At 35.0% G+C, this 23,741-nt stretch overlaps 1 protein-coding gene across 1 annotated transcript; it reads left to right on the top strand.

The window, feature by feature from the left end:
• Positions 1-9,900: 9,900 nt before the first annotated feature.
• LOC115720713 (MATH domain and coiled-coil domain-containing protein At3g58400-like) lies at positions 9,901-11,212 on the top strand. Its single transcript, XM_030649880.2, has 5 exons — positions 9,901-10,043; positions 10,133-10,305; positions 10,418-10,703; positions 10,784-10,950; positions 11,043-11,212. Exons 1-5 carry the CDS (start codon positions 9,901-9,903, stop codon positions 11,210-11,212), a joined length of 939 nt encoding a protein of 312 aa, XP_030505740.2.
• Positions 11,213-23,741: the final 12,529 nt, after the last annotated feature.

Raw genomic sequence — 23,741 nt, 5'->3', positions numbered from 1 at the left:
AACATATTTTGAGTTGTGATAAGGTTGAAAACCGACTTGATGACATGTACACATTTTATAAATACCCATATATAGTTAGAGTACAATTGTCAAAGAAAAGATCTGGGCCCTAAACCATAAATGAGCATATTTCATTTGAAAAGCTATAAGATTTACGGGTTACATATTTTATTATCCATCTCACAACACTAGAATTGTGGAATTAAGAATTGACTTGATCAGTGGGAGTGATCAATCTAGGAACCTAGTTTCCGAGAAAGATCATTCATATTTTCTCAAACTTCCACCTCAAGTGTTAGATTAATTATGATTCACAACATCCCTTAAGATTAATGGTTATTGAGAATTCATAACTAATCATTAATAATATACAAGTCATTGGTAAAATTCTAATAAGTTATGTTATTTAGTAATTGCTTACAATTTCTAAAATAACATGTTATTGAACCATTTGCTCTTTTAAGAGTTTGTTGGTCCATCCTTAAGATGACTTATTAGAACAGTAAGATCAATGTTTTCTAGTGATTACATTTTGTACAATAAGAGTTCAACTACAATATTAATTTGAGACACAAATTAAATTATAGAATGATAAAGAATTGAAGTTGTAGTACAATATGCCATGAATGAAGAAATGAATATCTTAAATAGCAATAAAGTTTATCTTTAGTAAAGTTGTCTAATGGGGTGGAGAACATTAATTAAGCATAGGTTTTTTCACCAATAATATTCATTAGGCAACATTGAGAAACATAAAGATATAAAAGGATATTCATTGCTAAGAAGTTCATTTTGAACTAAGAATCAATAACAAATGAGATTTACATTCTCACTTGTTTTTATAAAAGATTCTATTATAGACCTTGGCATTTGTTGCTTGTTTCAATTCATTAATCAATTCCAAACAGTGAACTAGAGAAGAAGGTATATTGCCATAAAGATTTTCCTCTAATAGTGGTGAACATATGCAAGCTTAAGGTGTCTACCTATAGATTAAAACAAACATCTCACAAATTGGTATTATATCATCTTTTCATTTAGACTTGAAAAGAGAATTATGGAAATAATTATATACCAGAAGGTTAGTGGGAGTAATATTTGTTTTATACGTAGACAATATGTTACTTGCAAATGATGATAAAAGTTAATAATTTGAGATAAGGAATATAACTAATATATATAATTTTAATTAATTAGAGAGTAGCCACAACATCTCTGATTAAATAAAATTATGTATTATTCATCTGATATAACTTTTATCTTTAAGTGTGATAACTTCAACTCGAACTAGCATCTGAAAAATGATCTGGACTGAGAATAAATTAAGAACATTCATTTGCTTCTAATTTTTGAAGCCTAATAACGTATGCTTAAGAGTCTGAATAAGACTTTGCATTACATTTGTTTTAGGATCGTTAAGTAGTATCAGAATAATTAAAGTTAAGACCACTTTATTCTTCATACAAAGTGATGAGGTGTCTTTAAGATACTAAAAGTTATATTCATACATATTTTGTTAATATGAATTGACTATCTGGAAATATAGTTAACCAATTATATTCTAACGTACTTCACTGGTTGTATTGATTCACGTAAATCAATATTTTATTACGTCCTTAAGATTACCAGTAAGTTATATTGTAGAGAATCTTGATTGGTATTCCCACTATAGAAGTCAGATTCATTTATTGTTTTGAGGATACATCTCGTATGATGTATTATAGAGTTTCATAATAGGCCTAGAGTTCAGAATTACAGTTTCATTAGGCCATTAAGAAAATTTTGCGATAAATTCAGCTACAATATTTATGGCTAATAACTCTAAGAGTACTGGTCGAAGCTAGCATATCGACATTAAGTATTTAGCCATAAAAAGGCGTGATAAGTGGTCATTAATCACGCAAACTGAATTGGGTGATCGCATAGATCCTTGACTAAAGGCATGCCGCAACACAAATTCAAGGATCATAAAGTAAATATGGGATTCAGTTAACCCATATGCAGTTTTTTTTTTTATTTGTACAACCAAAAATTATTTAATGAAACTCTAATTTCGATATTTTCTCATATTTATGTGCACCTTAATTTCATCTGAGAAATTTATTGTAAGAGGACCTGAATAAACATAAGGGTTAGGGTTTATTCGCTTAAGTACATTGCCACATAAAGTACATTGTTATATAGTAAATGTATTGTAATACATGGAAGATAATACTCGATTCATAATGAGGACATGTCGCTATGATTCGTATGTTTATTATATAATGAGGAACGTTGGGTTTGAATATTTTAGTTTAAATGCTGACCAAGTGGGAGAATATTAGAATATTTTATCTATGGAAATTATTTTCTAATTAAGGAAATGATTTTCTATTTAAGGAAATAAATAAATAATTGATTTTCTGTTAAATGAATATTTTATATTCATTTAATCTGGACAAAATCAATTATGTAATATTCTATATATGGTCAGATTTCTATATTCATTACCTGATTTGATTTCCTGAATTAATTGTCAAAATATTCTGACAATTAATGTGGCGCAGATACTGATGGAGTATCTCACCTATAAATATAGGGTCTCGGTCCCCGAGCTCCTCACTCATTCTGTTCATAATAGCAAATTCCATCTAAAGAGAGTTGAGAGAGCGAGGAAGCCCGATTACCCATGGTAGTCAATTTCCTTTGCAGATCAAAGCTTATGTGGGATTAATGCTCAAAGAATCAATGGCTGGAGGTATTTCGATCCTTATTCATAGTATATATATGTTTGTTTAATTCTGCATTTTATATACACATACATATATTTCAGTTTATACATATAAATTGTCTAACATTTTTTTCAAGCAAAAGTAAAATTATCACACGAAGTATCGAGGAAAAAAATTGTTGAATGATAAATCAAAACTTATAATCTTTTTCCCAAAATCATGTCCTAATTCCAAAGCTAACACCTATTCCCAAAATAATTTTTCTTGTGCAAAATCATAAAGGAAAATATGAAAAGAATGAAGAAGTGTGAGACATGTAAAGTCGAGTCCTTATCAAAGTATTTGAAACTTTGTTTCACTAATCCCTGCTTCATAAACAAGTTAATTTTCTAAGAAATGCAGTAGAGAAAATGATCAGCTTTAAGAGACTGATGCAGGGCAATTGTATTTATAATTAACCACAGAGTTTACAGAGGTGGTAGAGATGAAATCCCTACCTTACACGTGGAAAAGAGAAAACAATCATTACAGAATGATAGAGAATCAAAAAGATTCTATTGTAACGAAAATAAAAGTTGCTGCAATGATTGCCTAGGGATTGGAAATATTCCAACAAACTTGGAGTACACCTCATGACAGTATGACGAAAATACCCTGCATAATTTTATCCTGTAACACCACCCCTCAAGCGAGAGGGTGATGTAGTCACTCCGAGCTTGTCGACAAGGAACCGGAATCTTGAGTGTGAAAGTCCTTTCGTTAAGCAGTCTGCGACTTGGTCGTGTGATGGTATGTACCTGATTTCCAATTGCCTCTGTAGAACCTTGTCTCTGATAAAATGCACATCAAGCTCGATGTGTTTAGTTCTGGCATGATAAACTGGGTTGGCAGCTAGTGCGCTTGCACTCATGTTATCACACCAAATTATGGGAGCTGCAGGGAGTTTGAACTTGATTTCCTTGAGTAATTCTTGAAGCCATGTGAGTTCAGCTGCCAATTGAGCTAATGCTCTATACTCCGACTCAGTACTAGAGCGAGCAACAACTGTTTGCTTCTTGGAAGACCATGAAATCAGTGAATCTACAAGGAATACACAGTAGCCAGCAATGGATCTTCGATCGTCAGGGCAACATGCCCAATCCGCATCAGAGAAACCCGTGAGAGTGAGTCTGTCACTTGGTGTTATGTGGATTCCATGTTGCATTGTTCCTTTGAGATACCGTAGCACACGCTTTGTGGCATTCCAATGAGTGTTGGTAGGACATTTCAAGAATTGATTAAGCTTATTAACCGCAAATGAAATGTCCGGTCTGGTGTGGCTCAAGTATTGTAATGCACCTATGACACTTCTGTAGTGTGAAGGGTCAATCATTGGTTCACCATCGTGTATAGACATCGGCTTTCCTGTTGTCATAGGTGTTGGACTCGGCTTCAAGTTAACCATGTTCACCCTTTAGAAGTTCTGATATATACTTTCCCTGTGACAAGTATAGGCCTGTATCATCTCGAAACACTTCAATGCCCAAGAAATAATGCAGTCCTCCTAGATCTTTCAATGAAAAAGTCTTGTTTAGCCGTGAAATAAAACTCTCTAACTCCCTTGACTTGCTCCCTGTCACAATAATATCATCGACATAAATCAAGACCATTATCACATACTCAGAATGCTTCAACATAAAGAAGGAGGAATCGGCCTTAGAGTTCACAAATTGCCACTGCAGAAGTGTACTTTTCAGTTGCTCATACCAGACCCGCGGTGCTTGTTTCAAGCCATAGATCGATTTTTGCAATTTGCAAACATGATGTGGCTTGTTAGGATCAACAAATCCTTGAGGCTGCAACATATAAACATCTTCATCCAATGTACCATTCAAGAAGGCGTTATTAATGTCCAACTGCCTTATATCCCAGTTATGAGCAACATCAATAGTCAATACCACACGAACCGTGGAAGCTTTGATGACGGGACTAAAAGTTTCGCCAAAATCTACTCCAGGTCGTTGATGAAAGCCCTTAGCCACCAACCGTGCCTTAAGCCTCTGAAGGACCCCATTCTCATCAAAATTTTCTGTATAGACCCACTTATTTCCAACAACATTGAAATGAGGTGAAGGAGGCACAAGCACCCATGTTTTGTTGCGAAGTAAAGCAACCCTTTCAGTATTCATAGCTGAATTCCACCCCTCATGGTGGAGTGCATCCTGAACAGTCAGTGGTAAACCAGGACGAGAGGACTGAGAAACCGTTTGTGACACCAGAACTCGTGGCTTGAATATACCAGCTTTGCCACGAGTAACCATAGGATGTTGCGAAGTGAGTGGAGCAGGTTGTGCCACTAGTAAGTTGACATGTTCATCGACCTGAGCCGCAGGAGACAACTGAGGAACAGGTGAAATGGTATGTTCATGTTGCAGATGTGTAGGAGAATGAGAACTGGCAGTGGGTGAATGAGGTGATTCCTGAGCAAACAAGTCAGAGGAGTGAAATGGAACAACAGAAATGGGAGAACCATGGTTAGAGGATGATGTTACCTGATCGTGTGAGGAAGAATTCTGAGAAAGTGATGCTGCAGAGGACTGAGATGGACTTGTATTGAATGGTAAGTTAATCCACGAGTGTGGAAAAGTGACAGTCACTTCTTTCTCGGGTTGGTAATTGTTAAAAAAACCATGCTGACAGGGAAACTCTTTTTCATTAAAAATGACATGTCTTGAGATGTATATCCGACCATGTGAACTAAGGCACTTGTAACCTTTATGAACATCACTATATCCTAGATTAACACACTTTGTAGAGTGATACTGAAATTTATGAGTTTGATAAGTGCGAAGACAAGGAAAACAAGATGAGCCGAAAACTTTCAGCACCTTATAATCAGGCAGCTTTGAGTGTAGAACCTCATAGGGTGTTTTGTGATTAAGGACAGAGGTTGGGAGTCTATTGATTAGATAGACTGCCGTCTGAAAAGCATCAGACCAATATTTTTGAGGCATTGCTGCCTGTGCAAGAAGTGTGAGTCCGGTTTCAACAATGTGACGATGTTTTCGTTCGGCTCGACCATTTTGAGCCGAAGTGTTGGGACAAGAGTGATCAAACAAAATGCCACACTGTGAAACAAGACTCGAAAAAGCTTGATATTCTCCACCTGAATCACTCCTTAATTTCTTTATTTTTCGCCCAAACTGAGTTTCAACTATAGCTTTAAACTGTATAAATGCTTGTAAAGCATCAGATTTGTTTTTAAGGAGGTATAACCATGTATACCTGCTATGGTCATCAAGGAAGTGAATGTAGTAGGTGAAATTGGTGTGTGATGTTGTGGGGGCAGGCCCCCATAAATCGGTGTGCACAAGATCAAGTAAACCAGTAGCTTTTGACAATGAATTTTGAAAGGGTAAAGCATGTGATTTACCATATTGACAAGCATCACAAAAGTGCTGAATTTCATTCAAAGGAAATTTTACATTTGACATTTTAAGAACTTGATTTAAAACATTAACAGAGGGATGTCCTAGACGCCTATGCCAAAGGTCTTTTAGGGAATGATGATTAACATTAGTAACAAGTGGCTTGTTGACAGCAACAGCAGAGAAAGGATTGTGAACTTGTTATTGTTTTGGTGTTGAGTCGATCCGATACAGTCCATCTTTAAGAGTCCCTTGCAGAACCACTTTCCCGGTGCTTCGATCCTTCACACAACAAAAATCAGGAAAGAATTCAATTGAGACATCATTATCGGCTGTTAGTTTTGAAACACTAACGAGATTTTTAGATATACTGGGTACATACAGCATATTGTTTAATAATAAGGAGTTTGAGGTATTTGTTTGAATAGAACCTGTACCAATGTGTGAAATTGGCAATTGGCTGCCATCACCAATTGTGATTAACTCCTTACCCTCATATTCTGTCTTGGTTTGTAGCTTGTTAGCATCAGCTGTTAAGTGGTTACTCGCACCACTGTCAGCGTACCATGAGTCGTCATTGAGCATCTCGGGTGTTGCTACAAGTGCAGAAAATTGCTTATCTTGATTTCCAGCAGTGTTTGGTTGATTTCCCATGTAGTTTTCGTCATATCGGTTATAACAAATTGCAGCAGAATGCCCATACTTGCCGCACACCTGGCAAGTTGGCTTTGGACCAGTGTTCCTACCCCCTCGTCCTCTGCCTCTGTAGCTACTTCCTCTAGTAAAACCAGTGTTCTGTTGTTGCCCACGGCCATGATTCTGACCAGTATTGAACCTCCTTTGTCCCCCAGCATTTGAAGAACCACTTGAGTTAGGCTTTTGGGCGAAGTTAGCAGATGCATTTCCCACCAGTTTGCTGCCTGCTGAGAGAACATTAAGCCTCTCGAGTCGACTGTCAAAACTCAGCAGCATACTTTGTAGCTGCTGCCAAGTGGTATTGGCTTGAGACTCAATCAATACAACAATAGACAAGTAATCTGCATCTAAACCAGACAATATGTTAGAAATAAGATGTCTCTCTGGGTAAGGTTCACCTGCAAGAGCCAAGGAGTCAGCCCACATCCTTTTCATCTTGAGATAATCTGCCATAGATTGTGATCCCTTGCGTGTGGTTTGAATCTTCGTTCTCAGATCGTCCATGTTAGCCCGTGAATGTGCACCATACAACTCTTCAAGTGCACTCCACAAAGCAAAGGCTGATTGACAACCCATAACCTCCGAAGCTATTGCCTCTGTCATCGACCCATACAGCCAGCCCATTAAGAGCTGGTCATGTACAAGCCACGTTTCATATTCTGGGTTAACTTCCATACCAGATCCAGGAGCTTCTTCCACCATAGGACCAGCCCGAATGAACTCTGCAGGTGCAAGCCGTGTGCCATTGATGAACCCTTCCAATCGATGCCCACGAATGATGGTGTTTACCATGGTTTTCCACAAAGGAAAATTGTTGCGGTCGAGTTTCAAAGAGAACGGTTGGCTGAGTGTGTTAGTGAAGGGAGTAGAAACAGGTGTTGGGTTTGAGGAAGATGGAGTAGTCGCCATTACTGAAACAGAACCAGCAGTCTGCCCAGCAGGAGTCTGATCACCTTGGTTCACTGCACTAGTCTGATCTTGAGGAGTCGACATAGCGTTGGCAAAGTAAGCTCTGATACCAAGTTAATTTTCTAAGAAATGCAGTAGAGAAAATGATCAACTCAAAGAGACTGATGCAGGGCAATTGTATTTATAATTAACCACAGAGTTTACAGAGGTGGTAGAGATGAAATCCCTGCCTTACACGTGGAAAAGAGAAAACAATCATTACAGAATGATAGAGAATCAAAAAGATTCTATTGTAACGGAAATAAAAGCTGCTGCAATGATTGCCTAGGGATTAGAAATATTCCAACAAACTTGGAGTACACCTCATGACAGTATGACGAAAATACCCTGCATAATTTTATCCTGTAACAAAACAACTATGTAAATCCCATTTCAGATAATATCTTTGGTATTTTAAACAAAATAAAATCCAGAGAGTAATTTCACCTTCATACATTTTTCTTTAAACTTATATTTAGCAAAAATACAAGATGAATCAAGGAGATGTTTCATAAAATTCTACATTTCACTTAAAATTTCTCAAGAAAACAGCACCCAAATTAATTTGTGCAATAAAAATATCTAATAATCACATATACGAAAACCAGATCAGATCTAGAAAACATTTATTAAGAAAAAAATAAACCATGGTACCTGAGGAACGCACGCATGGAAGATAACCGGTGAAGAAGAGACAAAGTCGGCGGCCGGTGAATTCCAAGGGAAGACTCCCCGACAACGTTAAGGCACGAAATGCCGAGGGCTACGACTTGGGGAATCTTCGGGCTGCCGTGGTGTTTGGTGAGTCTCGTCGGAGGGAAGGATTCAGCCACGAGAGTGAGAGAAGAGATGTCACTTGGGGAATTGATGTAATGGTGGTCTGAAATTTTCCATTAATATCGTTAAAAATTTTGAAATTTTCTAATTTTTGTGGCGGTCTAAAATTTTCATGAGAGAGACGACAGATAGGCGGTTTGAATTCTGAAATTTTCGAGCCAAGATAATTTCGAGCCAAGATAATTAGTTTTGTATAAAAATTAAAATGCATCCTTTTCCAACAGTTTATCACTGTTGGGAATATTAAGTATTCCCCACATTTATAAAATGTTGGGTATACTTAGTATTCCCAACAGTTATAAACCGTTGCTATTAACTTTTTTTCTTTTTTAAAAAATACCATTTAGTATTACCCACTGTTCTCCACCGTTGGCAATAGCTATCCCAACATTTTTTTTACAACGTTGCTAAACCGATGGGAAAAATAACCTCTTATCTTTGCCAACAATTTTCATAATTTATCCTCTTATTAACCGTTGGGAATAGCCCATTTTGTAGTAGTGCTTACAACATCTATTTATAAATTAATCTAACAAAAGAAGGTTACCAGGGGTAAATTAAATCCATTAAATTTATGTTTGAGCACTAATACACTACAAAAAATAACTACTTCTTTTGGTGACAAATTTTTTAATCACAATAAAAGTTACTTGTGACTAAACATAATATTTAAATATAAATTGTCACAAATTTAGTTTTAGTCACAACAAATTGTGATTTGTGTGACTTATACATGTAGCTACGGACCTTTTAGTCACAATATAGGAATGATGATTTATAATTTAAAATTTCTTATAATAATAAAATTCAAAAATGGTTTATTAATTATTATACATATCCTAGATATATGGACATTAGACCTAAAATATTATTTATAAATAATAATGAGAAAATTAAAGTAATTGACCTCCTGCTAATTTTCAACACTACTGTTCTCGACGACATGGAAATCATCTTATTAATTTATTTTGGAAAAGGGATGAGATCATCTTATAAATAAGGACAATTAATGAATGGTTCATGCATGCAAATTAATTTGTGACTATTGAAATTCTGAAGGAACAAATATAGTCGTTCTACTTCTAGATACCAATACCAATATTACAAATATTAAGTAAAAATTAATTGTTACCCTTGGAAATGTCAGTTCCAAAATAATTATGATATGCTTTCATTGGTCGTTGAAAGTAGACACTTCGACTTCTAGAAAAGAATTGATCAATCTCTATATATAAATTCAGTCCAATATTCCATCTACTCTAACTAACAAAACAAAACAAAACACTCTTCAAATCACAATCATGGATACAACTGGTACGTACTTACGCTTTACTAGAAATCTTCCACCAGCTCACTATTTGATGAAACTTGAATCCTACAGTTTATTATCAGACACAAAAGAAAATTTCGATAGTTCTTCTTTTGAGGTTGGAGGCTACAAATGGTAACGAATTAGTAACCTTTCTTCAATTTTAATTAAATGATTTTATTTTTAATTAATTATAATACTATTTGTTCGTGTCTTATGCATAGGAAATTATCATTTTATCCAAATGGGGACAAAAGGTCTAATACTAAGAACAACTACATATCTTTGTACTTGACAATTTGTAATACTGATATTCTTCCCATTGGTTGGGAAGTTAATGCCAACTTCACATTATTTATCTATAATCATACATACGACAATTATTTGACTTTCCAAGGTACATGATGAGTAGTGGATGTTAATAATATATACATATATATTTTCTGTATTTGTTTAATATTCTTTTTAATTATATTAACTAATGTATGTGTGATATTTGTGTAATGAAGTTGTGAAGCGTTTTCATGAGATGAAAAAAGAATGGGGTTTCGATCAAATGGTATTACTTAATACTTTCAAAAATGTATCTAATGGGTATCTCTTCAACGACACATGTGCATTTGGTGTTGAAGTTTTTGTCATAAATCACACTCTCAACTCTGAATCACTTTCTGTATTTGGACGCAAAGGTATAAAAAATCCTATTTTCCATTGGGAGATTAAGGGGTTCTCCAAGATTAAGATGGACGATTCTTATTACGTTTCAGAGGTTTTCAATTCTGGAGGAACAAATTGGTATGCTATTAGTTTATGTTATCTAATATTTTTACTCTCAACTCACTTATTAATTGTTATATATTTCTTCTTTGTTCTAGGAAGTTAATTATCTATCCCAAAGGTTGTCAAAGCAGAGATGGCAAAACATTTTCAATGTTTTTAAAGTTATCAGCTGATTCCAATAATCCAGATAACTCCACAATTTATGCTAAATACTGTCTTCGTGTAATTGATCAAATCAATTCTAAACACTATGAAGTCTCAGGTCATGATTACCAATAATTATTAAGCTTCTAATTATTATATAATGCTGATTTTCTTTAAATCTCATGCTGTTTTACTTTTCATATTCTTCAGAACTTGATGAATGGTTTAATAGTTTCCAAGGATATGGTTCCGAATTTATGTCACTTGAAGATCTTCACAAATCTTCCAACGGCTATATTCTGAAGGATACTCTAATTGTGGAAGTTGAGTTCTTCGTCATGTCTCGATCCAAGTTTTCTGTCAAATCTATGGAGAATTGAACCCAACTAATTGAGATAATGGCTTATTTTTATTTATATATATCGTACGTAAGTCGTTTTATTATTATTACTATTTCATAAAACATTTGTCATTTAATTAGTAATCTCCAGTTGAAATTTTATATCCAGCAAAAAGAAGGAAATCTTATATTTTAATTATGAAATGTATTTATTATTATATGTTTGTTTGGAAAACATGAATACATTACGTTTGAACTATAATTGTATGAAATCTAAATAAATCTAGTGTTTATATGGTAACGCGCGTCTTGGATTTCATCACAATTATTTCTTTTTAAATTTCGATCAGTAACGGTGGATTTCTCTTGCAAAAATTCTTTCGTTACGACCTTCATATAATCACTTAGCTTGATTATAATCTCAGCCAATTTTCAGAGTTTAACAGGTTCTTTTTTAGAATTATAATCTCAGCCAATTTTCAGAGTTGACCCCAAAAATATGTTTAACAAACTTGTAGACCCCCATTTTTGCCATGAAAATTAAAATTTTCATCTAAATTCATTTATTTTATATCATTTTCAAGTTGTGATGTATTATGTCACAAAATTGTCAGTCCTATTTACAAATGATATTTTCTTTTTTGACAAAAGATTAGTATAATAATTGATAACAATTGTTAAGTAATATCAAAAAATATATATTATATTTCCATGTAATTTCATTTTCGGTACAAAGTACAAACTTAACAATAATAGGAGCTTTTTTATTTTTACACTTCAAAATAATTTTTTTATTTCATTTTTACAGAAATACATAAAAACATCTATTGCAACTAGTGCTGCAACTTAAATCGCAACAAAAAATCGTATAGAAACCCCTACTGCAACTAGAATTGTAACCACTTTAGAAATCCAAACCGTAAATTTGAAAAAAAAAAAAAAAAAGTTTAAAAACCGGTATATGGGATAATTCCCCATAATAATGATAAAAGAAAGACATCCCTAATATGGTTTTTTAAACTTGCTCATACTCATACTAAATTTGCTCTTTCTTTAAAAATTGTGAGAGTATGATGGCCGAGGCTATCGTATTTTGTTTGAGTTTTTAGACTATTGGCTTAATGATAAATTCATTCTGTTAAAAAAAAAAAATAGAATTATTAATAGAGAAGGCATCACTATAATTATAAGAAGAGCAGAGTATTTAGAATGAATTTATCATTAAAAGGCAAATAGCCAAAAACTAATGTCACAAGGACTCCCATAAAATTGGATAAACTTGGTCACTACACTTACTCCTAAGCCTTATCAAAATATAAACTAAGTTAGGAATAATATTGTGGAGCATTAGAATTTACAATAAATATTTTGGCACGATCACAAATAGCATAAAAATGTCTTGAAAAATCAAACAAAATTCAGCTAACAACAGTTTTTTCTTTTGTAGGATGTTAGCAACACTTATTGAATTTGATTGAGATCTCTAGCTAGGTGGTGATGGCTATTTTCAACTTTCTAATTAATTCAACATACACCCACAAAAAAATGAAAAATAGTTAAAATAGATTTCTAAATTAAATATAGCTATTTTTATTTAATTTGATTTGATTTTTTTTTTTTATTTTATTTTTATTTTTCCAAAGTGGCATTATTGCTATTTTTTTTTTTTCCTTTTCTAAAGGGCATTATGGCTAGTTTGACCATGCATGCTTAATAATTAAATACGTTATTTTCATATAATTCAAATAAGATTATATCTTCAAGAATTTTAAGTTGTGAGAAAAATCAAATAAGATTAATTACATCTTCTATCTCCTGGCAATTTTCTGACAGTCAAAATAAATAATTGTGGCTATTTAAATTCTGAAAGAACAAATATATATATATAGTTCTTCAAGCGACGGATACTATAGCTAGTTCCAAGACATGGTAGCTTAAATATTATAATTAATGATATTAATTTTTCTTTTTTTGAAAACATAATTAAACTAAATTGCTATCTTGAAAATATATGATGAGGGATTCAATATTTAATATTGAGATAATGTTTATATTAATTAATTATGATAATGTTTTCATGCATGCATGTATCTCTATATAATCAGACTATTTCATTTTCACAACTCCTCTTACGTACTCACATATCTCTTTCTTCAAAACCCTAGCTAGAATACTTTCTAGTTATTCATCACAAACACACTCATTATGGATTCTACTACTGGTACATTCACGTTATTACTATATACATTATACATATAATTAATTTCAATTTCATGATATATATTGTTTGAAAATTAATTCATTTTTTGCTAATAATCTTTACAAAAAATTGCTACTTTTAGTGACAATCTTTTAGTCACAACATAAATTTTTGTGACTAAATGTGACTTTTAGTCACAACAACTAAATGTGACTTTTAGTCACAACAACTAAATGTGACTTTTAGTCACAACAAAATATTATTCGTGAATAAAACATGGTATTTAGTTACAAGTTGTCACTAATTTAGTTTTAGTCACAACAAATATTATGACTAAAAATACTTATAGCCACATCAAAATGTAATTTTTGTGACTAATACTTTTAGCCGCGGAGTACCTTTTAGTCACAACACAATAATGATAATTTATAATTAGCCACAACTTTTTTATCTTTAGTCATAAATTTTGTTGTGACTAAAAGTAAGATTTTTTATAATGTTAGAAAACTTCAAGATGTATAAGAAATATTCCACCAGTTCACTATTTGATGAAGGTTGAGTCTTATAGCTTGCTCTCAAACTCAAATGAAAATTACCATAGTTCTTCTTTCCAAGTTGGAGACTACAAATGGTAACTTATAATAATCTCCCATTATTAATTAATATCCATATATATATATATTTCTTTATTATGTCTTATTGTTAGTACAGGTAGTTAAAAGGTAGTTAAAGTCTGTTATAAAGTTAGTTAGTGAGCTGTGGGTTTAGGTAAGAGTTGTCACTCTTGCACAGCTCATTCATAACAGAATTCTGTTATCTCTGTATTGCTTGTAAGTCTGTTATAAATAAAGTATACAAGAGCCTGTAAGTTTTTACAGCTCATATTCATCAATCTCAACTTGGTATCAGTGCTCTGGTTTTTTTTTTTCCTTTCTTTGTTAGATTCAAGATCTTCAAGCAGTCAACAATGGCGTTTACTTCTGCAGCTGGTCTTAGGCCTGAAGGCTCTTCCACTTCCGCTGTCAACAACACTACTCAGACTCATGCTATTAAAGCAATTCCCAATCACCTTGTTCCTCTGAATCTTCGCCTCGATCGAAACAACTTCTTTTATTGGCGATCCCAAGTCTTATCGACTGTTCGTGCTCATCAACTTGAAGGTTTCATCAATGGTGATCGCCCTCGACCACCAGCAACTATTGCTGATCCCTCAGATGGAACAAGATTCCTTCCCAATCCTGAATTAGCTGACTGGCTTCGTCTTGATCAGTTCCTTTTGAGCTGGCTGTTCAATTCGATTTCAGAAAGCATGCTTGGACATGTCGCACGATGTGAATCTGCTGCAGAACTGTGGGAAGTGCTTCGTCAACTCTTCTCAAACACCTCTCGTGCAAGAATACTTCAACTTAGAGGGCTGCTTCAATCTACAAAGAAAGGATCTACACCGATTGATGAATACATCCTCAAAATGAGGTGTCTCGGAGATGCGTTAATGGCGGCTGGACATGCACTCTCTGATGATGAATTGATCTTGTACATTCTTGGAGGACTAGGCAGCGAATATGATCCTGCTATTGTCAATCTTACCTCCAAAGAAACTGTTACGATTCAAGAAGTTCAATTCTTGCTCCAAACGCAAGAAATTCGAATCGAACAAATGAACTCCATAGCTGCTTTTGGATCTGCAAAATCCAACTGCGAATTATGCTGCAGCAAATAAGAAAGGACCTCCACCACAAAGTTCGAATTCCACCAGAGGTGGCCGTGGCTCTACAAGAGGCAGAGGAGGCTGTAATCCCAATAATCGTGGAGGTAATCGACCGGTGTGTCAAGTTTGTGGTCGCACTGGTCATATAGCATTAAAATGCTATCATCGGTTTGATTTGAGCTATCAAGGTGAAGAAAGCTCTAACAATCAAGAATCCAATCCTGCTGAAGCACAGGCCATGCTTGCTACTGCATCCACACTGACTAATTCTCAATGGTATTTAGACAGTGGTGCTTCTCACCATGTCACTGCTCATGCCAATTCCTTGACTGATAAAGTTGACTACAAAGGGAAAGGCATGCTGACCGTAGGTAATGGTGCCTCTCTTCTCATTTCTGCTATTGGAAATTGTTATCTTTCTTCCTTTTCTAAACCTTTGATACTCAAAGATGTCTAACATGTTCCCACCATTCATAAAAATCTCATCAGTGTTTCTCAGTTTTGTGCTGATAATAATGTCGTTATCAAGTTTGATACTAACAATTGTTTTGTCATTGACAAGATGAAGAGGCAGGTCCTTCTTCAAGGAACTCTTAGTCAAGGCTTGTACAAGCTATCCCTCCCAACAACAAGTTGTTCTTCTGCACCATTTCTTTATGCAAATTCGTGTTTGTATTCCCCCACTGTAGCTTTTAACAATTCGAATAATGTGGCCTATAATGTTTCTAGTTCTTGTACAAATTCAGATTGTATTGCCACACTATGGCACAATAGACTTGGCCATCCCTCCTCTGTAATCCTTACTAAAGTTCTTCAACAAATAAATACAAAAGTTCTCTAAATTTGAGTTACAATTTTGTGATGCTTGCCAATTTAGCAAAAACCATTTAATGCACTTCAGTAGTTCTTCTTTAAAAACAACTCAGCCTCTACAACTTATTCATTCTGATGTTTGGGGACCCTCCCCAAACCCAACTGCTGAAGGTTATAAATATTATATACTATTTGTTGATGACTTTACAAAGTATAGTTGGATTTATCCAATGAAAGTCAAAACTGAAGCCTTTCCAATATTTCTCTCTTTTAGAACTCTTGTGGAAAAGCAATTTGACACATCTATCAAGGGGTTACAAACTGATTGGGGTGGGGAATACAGAAAATTACAACCTATCCTACAGCAGTTAGGCATCTTGTTTAGACATCCTTGTCCCCACACTCACCAACAACAAGGTAGAGTTGAAAGGAAGCATAGGCATGTTACAGAAATGGGATTAACCTTGTTAGCCCAAGCCAAAATGCCTTTGAACTTTTGGTGGGATGCTTGTGTTTCTGCAGTCTATCTCATCAATAGATTGCCTACCATAGTCAATCAATACAAATCTCCTTTTCAATGTCTCTATGGTCTGCAACCCGATTATAATTTTTTAAAAACATTTGGGTGTGCTTGCTTCCCCTTCCTTAAACCATACAACAATCACAAGTTCTAATTCAAGACTTCTAAATGTGTCTTTCTTGGCTATAGCCCTTTCCATAAAGGATATAGATGCCTTCACTCTTCAGGTAGAATATATATTGCAAGAAGTGTCAATTTTAATGAGAAAGAATTCCCATATTCTACCTTATTCTCCAAACCCCAATCTGCAACATATCACAGAAACTTTCTTGCCCCTGCTTTTGTCATTCCTTCAATGCCTTCACCTGTCAGTTCCAACACCATCCAATTTGGCTCTCTTGACCTTGATTCTGCTCTAAATTCACACAACACTTGTCCTTCTCCACAAGCCACTTCACAGCCTACTGAAGTTGTGTCTGCAAGACCAAATCTTGTTGCTTCTGAACTGCCTGCTGAGTTACACAACAATGATGCAGTCACAGTTCTTCCAACATCCACTATACCTACATCTATTCCTCCATTACCTCAAGGTCACCCTATGCAAACTCGGTCCAAATCAGGAATCTATAAACCCAAAGTATTCCTGGTTATAGCTTCTCAACATGAAATCTATGAAGAGCCAAAGTCAGTCAAACAAGCACTTACCATTCCACACTGGAAAAAGGCTATGGATCATGAAAAAATGGCTTTGCTCAGAAAAAAGACATATATTTTGGTTCCTAGAACAACTGACATGCATGTGCTATCCAACAAATGGATCTTTAGGACAAAATATAACAAGGATGGGTCATTGAACAAGTTTAAAGCAAGATTGGTGGTTCGAGGATTTGAACAAACTCCAGGTTTGGACTTTCAAAACACCTTCAGTCCAGTTATAAAAGCATCTACTATTCGAATAATTTTTTCCCTTGCTGTCACTTATGATTGGGATATACAACAAATAGATGTGAACAATGCCTTTTTAAATGGAGAGTTAAAAGAAAAAGTGTATATGCAGCAGCCTCAAGGGTATGAAGATCCCACTAAACCTGATTATGTGTGCCAATTGACCAAATCTCTCTATGGTCTTAAACAAGCACCAAGAGCTTGGTTTGACACCTTAAAAGGAACCTTAATTCAATGGGGATTCAAAGTTTCAGTGTCAGATTCCTCTCTATTTTACAGAAATCAACAAGGTTCATTACTCTTGGTTCTTGTTTATGTTGATGACTTGCTAATAACAGGTGCCAACTCCACTGCTATTTCAGATTTGATAACTTCTCTGCACACAAAATTTGCCTTAAAATCTCTGGGATCAGTTAGTTATTTTCTGGGGTTTGAGGCCTATCGTAATGCTTCAGGCATTTATCTCACTCAATCAAAGTATGCCACTGACATTCTCTCTCGAACCCACTTTGAAGATGCAAAAGACTGTAACACTCCCATGATTTCAGCAAATAAATTAGCTCAAGATGACAGTTTAAGCATGGACAAACCAGAAATCTATAGGAGTACTATCGGAGCTCTACAGTATCTCACTTTGACAAGGCCAGATATTGCTTATTCTGTCAATACGCTGAGCCAATACCTCAAATCCCCAACAGTTCAACACTGGAATGCTTGTAAACGCATTCTGAGATATATCAAAGGAACCCCACATCTTGGCTTACATTTCAGGCCATCTACACTGCTCAATCTTGAAGGATACTCAGATGCCGATTGGGCCTCCAGCCTTGATGATAGGAAATCTACCAGTGGTTTTTGTGTCTTCCTTGGTGGAAATTTAATCAACTTGAGCTCTCGCAAACAAAAGGCAGTAGCACGGTCTTCAACAGAATCTGAGTACAGAGCTCTTGCCTCTGCTGCAACAGAACTGGTTTGGATCAACTCTCTCCTCACTGAGCTTGGCATTAAACTTCACACTACTCCTCCAGTTCTCTGGTGTGATAACCAGAGTGCTCAATCATTGGCACTCAATCCTGTTTTCCACACCAGAACCAAGCATATTGAGCTTGATGTTCACTACATCCGAGACCAAATTGCTCAGAACAAGCTACAAGTTTGCTACATTCCAACCCAAGATCAGACAGACGACTTGTTTACTAAACCTCTGTCCTTTCCTAGATTCAAATTTCTATGTAACAAGCTTTACTTAGAACACTCAAAGTACAGCTTGAGGGGGAGTGTTAGTACAGGTAGTTAAAAGGTAGTTAAAGTCTGTTATAAAGTTAGTTAGTGAGTTGTGGGTTTAGGTAAGAGTTGTCACTCTTGCACAGCTCATTCATAACAGAATTCTGTTATCTCTGTATTGCTTGTTCTATATAAATAAAGTATACAAGAGCCTGTAAGTTTGTAAGTTTTTACAGCTCATATTCATCAATCTCAACTCTTATGAATTGCCTTATATATACAGGAGATTATCATTTTATCCCAATGGAGTACAATTGTTTACAAAGTTTATTCATCTAATAATTAAATTGCTTACAAAAAGTTATTTTATGTACTTTAAAAGTCCTTTTAATTATAGCGAGTACAATTGTTTTAAATTATGTCCCACAAAATAGTTTAAATATTTTTATATATATAGTTGAGCAAATTCTAGACTAACTATTCCCGAAAAACACATTTTAAGTAAATAAAAAATATTTTAAAGCATCTTCAATTGTAACACTTCTTAAAAATATCAAAACTCTCTATATAATATTTAAAAGATAATATTTTATTTTTTTTATATTATTTTTTACACTCTTTACTTTTAAAAGTACTCCAATAATAAACAATCTTCAAATTTACTACTATCATGCCAATTGTTATTATTTAATGTTTTAGTTTTATTCAAAAAATTGAGTATGGGATCAATATTGATTTTTAATGTGACACCTAAACATCTCTAATGGTTAGCATCATACCACATCATCAAGCACTTTCTCTAAGAGCATTTTTTTGTTAAAAGTAACACATCATCCCATAATATTGGTTGACAACTTTAAAAGTTGTTAATGTAACCTATAGTGGTTGACAACTCTGAAAGATTTCTCTATAGTCCCACATCACATTTTAAATATTAAATTAATAAAGTTTTTTTGGTAAAAATATTTTTTTTTCTTAAAAAAAACAAGAAAAGAATAGATGACATGGTCATTGTCTCTTTTGTACAACACTCAATATCTGTATTCTCAAAATTTATCTTAAAAGTTGAACCACTTTGTATATGTGGCAAGATTACTCCAATAGGAAGGTTTGAGGCAAAGTGTTTCGATTGAAGAGGTTAAAGTTGCTGTTTTTCAGATGCATCCAGATAAAAGCCCAAGACCTGATGGGATGACACCGAATTTCTTTCAAAAAGGCTGGTCTATTGTATCACAAGATGTGGTTGGAGTGGTTCAACGTTTTTTTGATTCGGGTGTGCTCGTAGAGGGATGTGGTGATGTTAATGTAGTCTTAATTCCTAAGAAAAAGGCCCCAGAATTTATGTCTGACTTTCGTCCTATTGCTCTTTGCAACGTCATTTATAAGATCATTACAAAGGTTATCACCAATAGAATGAAGGGGTATATGGATTCAATAGTTTCGGGATATCAAAGCGCCTTTATCCCAGGGCATTTGATTCATGACAATGTTATGGTTTCTTTTGAAATCTTTCATTATCTTAAAAGAAAGCGACAAGGCAAAGTGAGATACATGGCACTTAAGCTTGACATGAGTAAAGCTTATGACCGCATCGAATGGAAGTTCTTGGAGGCTATGCTTTTGAAATTGGGTTTTGAACCTTTCTGGATGAGATTACTACAACAATGTGTGACCTCGGCAAAATACAAAGTTGTTCATGGGGGAAGAGAAATGGGTCTGATTGTCCCTACTAGAGGTATTCGTCAGGGAGATCTTCTTTCACCATATTTGTTTATTCTATGTGCGGAGGGGTTGTCGGCTCTTTTATGTCATTATGAATGAAGAGGTTGGTTACATGGATGCAAAGTTGCTAACGGTGCTCCTGGGATATCCCATATGCTTTTTGTAAATGATTCCTACTTGTATTGCAAAGCTAATCTAGAAGAAGCCTACCGAGTCCAAGAGGTATTACAAAAGTTTGAAATGGCGTCAGGCCAAAAAGTTAATTTCAATAAGTCTTCTATATTTTTCAGCAACAACACTGGGGATGATTTGAGGGGAAGAATTATTAATCAGCTCCATATGCAACCAGCGATAGATTCTAGTATGTATCTGGGTCTTCCTAGTACCTTGGGAAGAAATAAAACAGCAGCAATGGGTTTTCTCTTGGAAAAAGTTAGAAAGCGTTTACAAGGGTGGGAAGGGAAACTTTTATCAAAAGCTGGAAAGGAAGTGTTGGTGAAATCAGTGGCTCAGGCTCTTCCTAGCTATGCTATGAGCGTCTTCCTTCTTCCTATTGAGATTACTAGAGATATTGAGAAGATGATAACGAGGTTCTGGTGGCAATCTTCGGGCAAATCAAATAAAGGGATCCATTGGCTATCTTGGGCTCGGTTGAGCAAACATAAGGACTTGGGGGGTATGGGCTTTCGCAACTTTCGAAATTTTAATCTTGCGCTGCTTGGTAAACAAGGTTGGAGGTTGCTAACTCATCCAAACTCGTTGGTTGCGCGGGTATTCAAGGCAACATACTTTCCAAATGGCTCTTATCTTTCAGCAGAATCAAGAAACAACCCAAGCTTTGTGTGGAGGAGTGTGCTGGAAGCCCAATCTTTGGTGGCAATGGGGGTTCGGTGGTGTACCGGTACGGGTGAAAATATTTCAGTTTTGGGAGAGCCTTGGTTGCAAGATCACTCGAATCCAAGGGTCATTTCTGATCATCCGACTCTTGTGAATGCAAAAGTGGCTAATCTTATGCACGTGGATGGTGGAGGTTGGGATATAGAGCTGATAAATGATTTATTTCTGGAGCGTGATAGGAAACTTATTCTTGTTATACCAATCCACTTATCCCAGACGGAAGACCATCTCATTTGGCACAAAGATGTAACGGGCAGCTACACAGCTCGAAGTGCATACAACTTGCTACAGGAAAGTCAAGGGCAATGGCATAATACTGAAGCATCATCATTATGGAAGAGTTTTTGGAAACTCAAAGTCCCACCGAAAGCAAAGAATACAGTCTGGAGAGCGGCCATGGATTGTCTTCCAACCACAGTCATGTTGAGAACTAAACGGGTGGAGGTAAGTGCTATCTGTCCTATTTGCCATGGTGATCAAGAAACTATTGTACATACTTTAATCACTTGTCAAGTGGTTAAAGAATGCTGGAATAGAGTGGGCATTGGGACACCTTATGTAACCGGTCAGAGCTTCTTGGAATGGTGTACAACAGCTTTTAAGGGGCTGAAGGAGGAGAAAAGGTGCGTTGTGATTATGGTGTGTTGGGCAATGTGGGGAGCTCGTAATGAGCTGGTGTGGAATAAAAAGACAGTTTCGGTGGACAATATTGTGGCTTTTGCAAATAAAAATCTTAACGCTCAAAACTCTTTTTTAGAGTCATCATGGACCTTGTTCAAGGAAGATGATAGGGCTGAGTGCTGGTCTAAACCTGGTACTAATAATATAAAAATTAATGTGGATGCCGCTTTATTTGGGGAAGGGCAAGGCTTTGGTATTAGAGCAGTAGCACGGGATGACAAAGGCCTTCTAATTGAAGGTGTTTGCAAACATTTTCAAGGGACAGTGGAACCTCTTCTGGCCGAAGCAATAGGAGTCAAGGAAGTTCTTAGTTGGATCAAACTAAGAGGTTGGCAACAAGTTCTTGTGGAGACGGATTGTATGGGTGTTGTTCAAGCACTTAGAAGTTTGTTAGACATGGTGTCTCTTTTCGGTTGTGTTATCAATGATTGTAACAAACTTTTGTCTGAGTTAAAAAATGTTTCTATTTTCTTTATTAAACGATCAGCGAATAAGGTTGCTCATGCTTTTGCAAAAGCTTCCCTATTTTATTCTGATCGTACGTTTCACCTGGAGGATTTTCCGGTAGATTTGCTACCTAGTTTGGTAGCTGATTTTGATGGTTAATAAGATTAACTTTTCCATTAAAATAATAATAATAAAAAAAGACATCCCTAATATGGTTTTTTAAACTTGCTCATACTCTTACTAAATTTGCTCTTTCTTTAAATATTGTGAGAGTATGGTGGCCGAGGCTATCGGATTTTGTTTGAGTTTTTAGACTTGTGTTAGCAGATTGCTTTAATGATAAATTCATTCTATTAAAAAAAAAAGGGTAAATACTATTTTGGACCCTGTGTTTTGCAAAAGTTACAGATTGGACCCTGTGTTTTGTCAAATGACAAAATGGACCCTGTATTTTCTAAAATAGTAAAAATAGAACCCTGAGCTTAATATTTGATAACTTTTTTTTTAATACAACCAAGTTGAAGGCAATGCTTAATACGAACAGATACAAAAAATATAAACAGTTTTGTCATATAGCACTTTTAGATCGGATTATAATTAAACTTTATTTTGACAAAAAATCAATTCAGGGTCCTATTTGTACTATTTTAGAAAATACAGGGTCCATTTTGTCATTAAACAAAACACAGGGTCCAATTGGTAACTTTTGTAAAACAGAGGGTCCAAAATGGTATTTACCCAAAAAAAAAATAGGGTTATTAATAGAGAAGACATCACTATATTTGTAAGTGGGACAGAGTATATTTTTTTTATTATTTTTTTAATAGAATGAATTTATCATTAAAAGGCAAGTAGCCAAAAACCAATGTCACAAGGACTCGCATAAAATTTGGTGAACTCGACCGCTACACTTACGCCTAAGCCTTAACAAACACTACAAAAAATGTTACTTTAACCAGCACAGTTCGCTACTGCGATGGTAAAAGTAACTTTAACCAGCACATTTTGCAAAGTGCGCTGGCAAAAAGATCAAAGTTTTACCACCGCACATTTCAAGTGGCTAAAATTTAACTTTTACCAACACATTTACGCGCTGGGAAAAGTCATTTTTGCCAGCGCTTTTCATTTTGTGCTTGCAAAAGTTCTAATACCAACGTTGCCAACTCATTTTGCCAACACATAAGAAGTAAATTTCATTTTAACAGTGTAATACTAAACTTTTGCCAGCACAAAAATGTACTGGCGAAAGTGACATTTCTTGTAGTGAAAAGATAAAGTAAGTTAGCAATAATATTGTGAGTATTAGAATTCGTAGAGCGATTACAATAAACAATTTGGCACGATCACAAATAGCATAAAAATATCTTGAAAATTCGAACAAAATTCAGCTAATTAAGAACAGTTTTTTCTTT

Source organism: Cannabis sativa, chromosome 2 (assembly GCF_029168945.1).
Source record: "Cannabis sativa cultivar Pink pepper isolate KNU-18-1 chromosome 2, ASM2916894v1, whole genome shotgun sequence".
In the NCBI taxonomy this organism is placed as follows: Eukaryota; Viridiplantae; Streptophyta; class Magnoliopsida; order Rosales; family Cannabaceae; genus Cannabis; species Cannabis sativa.
Note: the sequence above shows the minus strand (reverse complement) of the source record. Positions and strands in the feature narration are given on the sequence as shown.